Source organism: Nansenia antarctica, assembly GCF_963989245.1.
Source record: "Nansenia antarctica genome assembly, chromosome: 18".
NCBI lineage: Eukaryota > Metazoa > Chordata > Actinopteri > Argentiniformes > Microstomatidae > Nansenia > Nansenia antarctica.
In genome coordinates this window covers 13923818-13933035 of record NC_137691.1, presented here as the reverse complement: position 1 = coordinate 13933035, position 9218 = coordinate 13923818, and the positions used below count along the sequence as shown (strand labels likewise).

The window sequence follows — 9218 nt, the reverse complement described above, 5'->3', positions numbered from 1 at the left end:
CACAGTTGGCATACTTAGTTTGATCAGCATGGTCATGCTGTTACTCAACTACCTCAGGGTCCTGACCTTGCCTTAAAGTATGTACATTAGCTTTTACCTTCAACAGCAGTTAATGTGAATACTTGTATACCCCATGGTTGATTTTCTTAAGTTGTTCAAGTGTAAAAGATACAATTTAGCTCATACGTACTGTAATAGACTCGTTTTGGAATGAATTGATACTAATATCTCGAAAATAATAGAACAGTATATTAGTAAGCTACAGTGGCATATATTGCATCTAAAACTAGGTTTAAAATGTGATTATCTTAGACAGTCAATTCTATTCAATGGTAATTAATGGATTGTCATTATGGTCTTACACTCCCCCTAAATCCTAGAATGTATTATTACATAACAATCGGCATTAATAACCTGAATATCAATCGTTCCACCCATTTGAAGAAAACAAAACAAAACATTTACTTGATACGAGGGACTGGAAATTCAAACTAATCATAGCATTCAAATTATTATTTATCTGCATATTTCTGCGAGTGAAACTGCAATCAAATATAGTGTATCTTACAGTTGTTTGTGTTTATACACAAGGAGTATACACCAGATGACAGGGTTGTTCCCTTAATTCATATAGTGATAGTGGGTAGGTTTAACAACTGAAACAGTATAGGGCAGCAGGAACGCAGACCAGGGGGAACCGGGGGGACACTGGGAGGAACTACACTGTCCTACAAAGCCAAAGCAGAGCAGTAACTGTAGACTTAAAGTTAATGGAGAGAAAAAAAAGCTCTAAAAAGTTTTCAATTGTCCAACCAAACAGACAATGTACAGATTATTACAGATGTGGTAGCGTACTGTCTAACTGTGTGGTTACAATCCTTATTCATATGAACCCTGATACACTATCTCCGTTTCATCATCTCGGCAGTCCCTCTACGTTGGCTTTGTAGAGCAGTAAAGGGCCTTCACACTGAGTCTCTTTCATCAGTTTGTAATTATAATTAAAAAGTAATTATTTGGCTTGAATTCTATTCAGCAACTGTAATAAACAAAGATCACAACAACATCATTAATCTAAGGATGTTTTCAAAACAAGATTACGTTACTTTGTAAAACAGAGTAGTGTGTAATCGTTTGTAAAAAAACAAACAATTTTTTTATTTTTCCACTTAATTAAGATCCCCCCCCCCAAATGTTTTGATGCTAAAACATGTTTGAAAATAGACTTTTATGAATATGATAAATCATTTACATCAACCATACTGTACTATGTTCACAAGATTTGGCTGAATTTAATTATGATGAGTTGATTTCATTATTACCTCAACTACAATGCAACACACCAACATTGTGTGCCACACAATGAAATGAAACGCAGTGAAAGCCTATTATGCTTGATTTCATTTGGAACATATATTCCAAGGATTGGATATGGACACATCATACTATTACTGTACTGCAGGGACTACAAAGCTACGGGTTTGAAAATATGATGTATCTGTAAAAGAAAATACATAATCATATACATTATTATTCTGTGTCACTGATGCATATGATGTACGCTTTACTGAATATATGAATTGTATAAAGTAGGCCTATATAGTAGTTAGTTCACAGTGAAATGCAGGGATGTACTGTAAGTAAGAAGGCTAACAGGCAGTAGTCGTCCAGTCCTAGTATACAGCATGTGCATAGTAATAATTGAACCCTCTTCATCTCTAAATGTTATGATTATTCACACAAATTATTATAGAATTTATCAATGTAAGTGAACTTTATCTTATGATGTCTGTGAGATGGAAGGTCACATACCAGATATGATTGTATAGAGAGTATAGACAAACAATCACTTACTATTTGTTGCTCATGACTCATGAGGTCCATGCTCCTTGCCACCTGTTAAGAGGACTCTAGTGTTGCCCTAAGGGAGGCAGATCATTTACAATTTTAAAGTAAATTAAAAGTCTAATAAAACTAATTTCCCAGTCGAGGTCAGAGCTGCATGGTTGGTAGACCTCCTATCACTAAAACCACTTGGAGAAGAAAGAAAGCTACTCCCGCCTAATTTGTAACACTTGCAAGTGATTCTAATAATGTTGAATTATCAGACATGCATGAATGAGGCAGTTTAGTGATTCTTTATCTGGATGATTGACAGCTGGGACATATCAACTTGTTTCAGAAGGGTGAGCACAAACGATTGCAAGCTATGCACAAACAACAGCAAGCATTTATAACAATATTATGCTATTATCGTTATGATTCATAGTTGTAACATCGATTTGTCTATACACCCTTTAAGAAAGTTTCAAATCTGGAGCACTTTGCCTGACACGAACATGTGTGCGTTGCGCACCGCACCCCTCTGTCTGCCGCGGGTGGTTTCTCCCAAACTCGGTTCAGATTTGAGTTCTGTTCCATGGCATCTCTCTCACTCCATAGAAGGTGAAGGTCCGCTTGTCTCCCGTCAGCATTCGCTGTCAATGGCTTTCAGGACTTATTTTTAATTGAATGTCTGCATGGGCTTTTTACACTTCTTTGGTCCGAAGAAACCAAGAATGGATATTCTATGGATTTTATGGATAATACCCACCGTAATAGCTGTTGAAGGTAAGAATGATGGTTGAATGAATAGCATTTTGCCTATCAATCGGGGTTTAGAGTTTTTGATTAGGCACAAGCATGTTGAGTGGTTGGACTGATGATTTTCACCAGAAACAGAAGAATTTGTGTGCAGTTATAGAAACGGGACATGCATTATGGAAACAATGCGTTTGATTCCTGCACTGAGATCCATGAACGAGTTGTGTATTAATGCACCAAACGTGCCCGCGTCCGTCCGCGCAGGTAGGTAGGCAGTCATGAAGGGGATGCCATCAGAATAACTGACAATGTGCTGTTTTAAAAGTGCAAAATCTGGTGTCTGGTGTACATCTCAATAGGGTTACATTGTCACTTACAGACACACTATAATCAGTATTTGTGACTGTTCGGCTATGCAATTAAAGGCAGGCAACACCAAAGTAAACGGGTTCCACTTAATATTGCAGCATGGCGTTTCTGCATGCCCTCTCAATTGTCAGCAGTTGATGAGAAATACCAGCATGCATGGCCAACAATCTGTCAAACGTTTCCCGATGAGGATGACGGGTCCCGGTGTGGAGGATAGTATGTTTTATTTAGGGGGTCTCTGTGTTGGTGTCATTGTGTTGTGCGAAGCGTCATTGTGCGATCCAGCCGCCGGGCGCACACAGGGCTGCGCTCCTAACGGTAACGGACAATGGAACAGGTACTGTGTCCACACCAGTACAGCGCGATGGTCTCTCTATTTGCAGGGACTTTTTTTTGAGAATGTAAAGTGCAGGAGGATAATGTAGTAATGTACCGCAGCTCATGTCCGTTATCAGTGACCAGCCCCCCATCTCTCTAGTGGTTTAGACTGAGGAAGGGATGCGGCCCTGGTTATGGTCGATTAAAATGAGGAGAGCCTTTTCACACTAAACAAACCTGTCCTGTCTGTAAACCTGTCCCTATGCCCACTTTTGCATGTAATAATCGTCTTGTTTTCATTGATTGCTGCTTTTATTACCCATACGTAAGCCTCAACAAAGAGCCAGCTAGACTAGGTTGAATAGCACATTCCCTGTTTGGATCAATACAATACAATGAAGACCTTGTGAGCAGTGATCACATGACATTCAATCAAACCTGCATACCGGTAGTTACGTTTATATATTGGATAATACATCTTGAATTGTGACAGCCAGGCAACTTAAATGTGCCAGTTTTAAAAAAATGAAATGGTCAGTTTACTCTTGTTCTAACTACTATACAATTCGAATAAACAAAGTAGGCCTTTGATCGCCATGATAACAGGCTTGGACCTGGAATAAGTTACCGTCTCATTCATACATCTTTAGACAATATGCAACTATAATTAATGCACTTTTTGAATACTAATTACTTTGTAGTTGTCCAGATTTTATTTCTGAATGAAATCAAGTAGTATACTATTACTTGTGTCATGAAAATATCTTTCCTGTCCCTATCAATTAAAGAGGAATTATATTTGCAAAACATACAATAACTCCTATTAGGACGGTTAAAATGTATTTACAGTGTTAAGCTCTATAGTCCTAACTTTTGTTAATTTTTTTAGACTTACCAAACATAATATCTTTCTAAGAAATTAGCTTGATCAGGTTTGTTTAATTTAATCTAACTTCCTCATGATTATTCCTAATATTTTGTATTGTTATTATGGAAATTATTATAATTCTGGAAATGATTGGCCTCTAATGGAGTTTTTTCCCATTAGATTTATTTAGTTTACTTAGTCAAAAGTGAATATTAAATTAATTCAGTGATGATATCATTCAATAATGAACTGCAAATTAATCAGCTGTGTCTACACCCTTCAAATGTGTTAACCGCTATCTAATAAATAGTGATGGAGCGTCATCTGTATTCATTCTGGGAAGAAATAAAGAAAAAAGCTTGAATGGGATCAGCTTAGGGCTGTTTGCCGAAGGTTAGCACTAGAACCAGATTCCTCTCTGTGAACAACAGTTTCCAGGCCAAAGGACGCTGAGGGGGAGAGAACCACACAGAAGCTGTTGCTTGACAAATAATAACAGACCAATGTCTTTCTACCAATTACATGGTATAGAGTGGCACGCTATTTTTTCCTCTCTGAAATGCAAACGTGGCTAGAAGGCGTGCTCTCCTCCTGAGACAAATATGCAAAATATATTCAAGTATTTTTAAAATATATATTAAAAACAATACTTTATTTCACTTATAGGGTCACTGGGATCTATTAATGGAAATATTTTGTATGATATGCTATGGCCTATACAATGCGTTTGATCAAGGTGTATTGCATAGTATTGCATGTGTTGCATAGTATATTTCCTGCTCTTTAACACGACAATAAACAATTTTGACATAGTAATGGCTGTGTGGAGCCCCTTTTCATATTTCATATGTTATTATTTATTATTTATTATCATCCTATGTATTAGGCAGTGTAGTAGTAGTAAGTAGTAAGTAAACTAGTAAAGTATTACATTTCTGGACCCATATTCCTCAAGCTACGCATATTTCACATTCATTTCCAGACTCCAGTATGGTGGCTGGTTAGTCTCTTCCCCAGCCTGCGAATCCCCCATCTTACTCACTGTATCACCCTAGCTGTATCCCCCTAGCTGTATCACCCTAACTGTATCACCCTAGCTGTATCCCCCTAGCTGTATCCCCCTAGCTGTATCACCCTAGCTATATCCCCCTAGCTGTATCCCCCTAGCTGTATCACCCTAGCTGTATCCCCCTAGCTGTATCACCCTAGCCGTATCCCCCTAGCCGTATCCCCCTAGCCGTATCCCCCTAGCCGTATCCCCCTAGCCGTATCCCCCTAGCCGTATCACCCTAGCCGTATCCCCCTAGCTGTATCACCCTAGCTGTATCACCCTAGCTGTATCACCCTAGCTGATGGCCATGAATGAACAAAATCATAGAGTTGAGAAAGAGGTCACTGCAGCCCTAATCCCAAAAACAACACGCTTCAGAGAAGAACATAACACTAAGTCGTATGGACGGCTCTGATGGTGTGACGACAGAACATGGCTGCCTCGGCGAGGTTTCCTTCCATCAGTATTTTGGTATTTTCCAGTTGTAATGGAGTCAAGTGTGTTTGAAGTACCTCTGGAACGTCTCGGTGACATTTAAATGTCTTGTGTTAATGCCTGAACTTTTGAAAAAAAAATGTGGGCGAAATTTAGTTGCTAGCTTCCTCTACGACACGAAATGCGCCATTTTGTACTAGGCCGAAGAGGTTTAAAATGGCCTACACTTGGGTTACTGTACCTCTTTAGTCCAATGTTATCTTTGTCAAGTCACTGTATCGAGTGTTGACAGTGTCCAAATTAATTGTCCTTCACGAGAACACCCGTTCTCCACACCGTGTCCGTATAGACTACAATCATTTCAGCTTCCCGGTGTGTTTTATGGTTAACGTTGTTGTGATGGCGGTGCCTTTTCTTCATAGATATTCTGTTCATTCACTTGACTTGACTGCTAAGTACTTCTAAATTGTTTGATCAGTGTTAATGCAGGCCCTTGATGTGAGTTCCTCTCGGTATAATTAATAGGAACAGACAGGCCCTGCGAGATAAATTAATGGAATCACAGCTCAGTGAGAGATGTCCTATTAACCCAGCTGTGTCACACACCTCCATGTATTTAGCCCATTATTTGTTTACCTGAGTTGCAGCTGCAGTGGCATTCGCAGGTGTACTTAAGAAAAGCAGAATAAAAAAAATACGTTTTCAAATCTCTCACTATATTGAGCGTAAACCAATGTATTACGATTACATGTCTACGCTTTTTCAGACGCATCTTTAAAGTCAGGCACATCTTTAAATTCTAGGGACACATTGATTTAGTATTTAAGTTAACAATAAGTAATGTTGGTCCGACTGCTTTTGTCCATATCTGCTGGGGTTTCAAGTAAATAAGAATTAATCGTGATTTATTTTAACATTTTCTTCCACTGATTTATAATTCTGTGCTCATCTGCATGAGTGGCTTAATTATTGGGTCCCAAAAATACTTAATCTCTCCTGGCTTTTGTGTACTTTAAGCTCAGTGATAACTACAAAGAAATCCTTTATGGACATTCTTTCAAATGTACAATGTGTGTGGTTATGAATCGCTTTGCAGAATTTCTATTTCATAGCATCCTGTTTTAACATGGTGGTTCGAGGCGCGTATTATCATGTTTTGAAAAGTCTGCCAAGGGGGTGTTTAAGCTGCTTTCAAATGTTAATTCAAAAAACCCATTTCAACTGTACTTGTGTGTGTGTGTGTGTGTGTGTGTGGGGTGTTAGAGGAGAAGCGTGAGCCCAACATGGAGGCGTGATGGTTTTGGAAGAGTAACAAAAGGCAGAGAGAGGGGGGCTCCGAAATGGGATTAAGTAAAAAGGTAAAATGAGCGACCGTACACATTTCAGTGTGTTCTCAGTCCACCCAATGAGCAGATGCAGGGAGCCGGTCGGCACGCCAACCACCACAGTGGGCTCGCACAAAGAATCTGCCTCTATTCAAGCCCCTAATCCACACTGCCCAGGGCCCAGGCATTGGCACTTTGCATGCAAAATTTCAATTAGTGCTGGTACCAGTTGTTTCACTTGAGGGTTGGGTGTCACGTTTCTGGGACATCTAGGACTACCTACCTTGAGGATGAGATTAAGGGCCGGGGTATCAGGGGAACTCTGAGATGTTTGGCTGATAGCGAGGGGATGCCAGTTTCACCCAAAAAAACACGAGTTCTCTCTCGACATGGCATGACATCATTGTCGCTGCATTTTGAGCTGCCGTCTTTTGTTACGGGGCATGTTTGGGTACCCCACTCCCCCCCACCCCCCCACCCCCATGTTCAGGCCACCATTTGTCCACCAGAAAACAGTCAGCAAGAGCCCGCCTTTTGGTATAATACTTGTTAAACGTTGAATAGTGTGTAAAAGGGTACTTAGTGTGTAAAAATGTATTACTACTATCTTACTACTGTATTACTACACTAAAGTAGTATTAAATGATCCGTAGACATCAACAACTAGTAAAGCAGGAGATATAGGCTAGATATAGTTTGAATAGGAGGAGATGAAGTAAATATGTAGCAAAGGCAGGTTATATTATCTTTTGAAGCCGTGCCTTGTCTTTCAAGTGGAGGAGGTTTCTGGTGGATTCTGAAGGCAGTGGTGAGCAACACTGAACAGCGCCCTCCTGCCCCCTGCGCTTTTATTTACGGTTACCAATGATTCATGATTTTTACATTACGTTACATAAATAAGGGGGGTTATTTGTACGAAATGACGAACAGATTGTCAGGAAACATTTACACTAACAGGTGTTAGTATTCTGCCGTTTTATTTTTTTATTAGTCATGATTTAGTCATCAAGATTTGAGAATAATTCTCCCTGAATGTTTCCATTTTGGATAATGAAAGATAAATAAATAAATGAGTGAGTAGATCTGAGCGGTCTGATGTCTGTTCCCCGGCGTGGCCGTGGGGCCGTGGCTGAGAGCGCAGTGTGTCTCAAACAGGCAGACTGGGGCTCTCATGGCCCCCTCGCCTCGCGCCCCTGCTGAGGCTGTTGTAACAGATCTCCCTTCAAAGTCTTACCGTAGTTTTGGCCCTTCTGTATAATAGAGCTTATGTTGAAAGAGACCAGTCCAGTATGCAAAATGTCAGTGTTGAATTAGGACATTTTTTGGGAAGTAACTTGGCAAGTTTCGTGGCATGTTTTTCTAAAGTTTTTTGTTTTTTATTTATGTCATTTTTGGATTGGGATATTGTTTGAAATGTTTTGGTGCTCTAACATGGCTTATCGAAGGATTATTCTTTCCTGGAACGTTTTTGTAAACATCTGTGGTTTGGTAGGCTTCACAAGCATTTTCATCATATTTGACTCGCACAGCGGTTATTCAAAGTTATCTCTGAAACAATTGGTGATCAAGAAAAGACGCCATGTCTATACCCAATATGCTGTGAAGGGTTGCCTTCGAACGGGTCGAGTGTGCACAGCATAAGCTGTGTTCAGAACATACTATATCCATTTCTCTATGGGGTAAGGTGTAGAGTTTCACCAAACCAGTTTTTTTTAACACTAGAGGTACTGTGTACTGTGGCAATGGACAATTGAGGACCTATGCATTACATCAAATTGTATTCTTTACTCAGGATCAGTTGAATTATGGGTTTTGGGTTTTGTTTTTCTTGCAACGGTTGAAGGATAGGTGTGTTGATCTATCCTAAGGCTATAATTGTTTCAGTCTGTGCTCAGGCAAAGTGGCTGGTCTGTACGCGCGACCCAAAATGTAAGAGGCAAATGACCAAGTCCATTTCCATCAGCGTATTGCATGGCTTTCATGGCTCGTGTTGAACATTAAAGAAACGTGTGTCATACATTTTAGAGACTGCCTATTGAATTCTATGGTATAGTGTATACAGTATATAGCAAGATATCTTCCCTTAAAGGTGTATACAACTCAACATCCACAGAATGTGGTTGGTAAGCAGTTTTGCTAATCAAGTTTGTCAGACAGATGTTAGGAGTGATTCAATGAGCGTAACTGGATAATCTAATCAGTTTTTAGCCAGAGTTTCTAGCCAGTGCTACACCTCTGCAGATGATATTGTTGATATTGTATTGCACCG

General features: G+C 39.7%; 1 protein-coding gene across 2 annotated transcripts in view; it reads left to right on the top strand.

Moving 5' to 3' along the window:
• Positions 1 to 2549: 2549 nt before the first annotated feature.
• Positions 2550 to 9218, top strand: part of ephb2b (eph receptor B2b) — a gene marked incomplete at both ends in the record, with an annotated part of 167951 nt that continues 161282 nt past the window's right edge. The window contains one exon of one of the 2 annotated variants that reach the window (XM_080548372.1): positions 2550 to 2610. In XM_080548372.1, the coding sequence (XP_080404498.1) occupies positions 2559 to 2610 (52 nt within the window). The remainder of the gene's footprint in view (positions 2611 to 9218) is intronic. The other variant, XM_080548371.1, reaches the window with a different exon arrangement.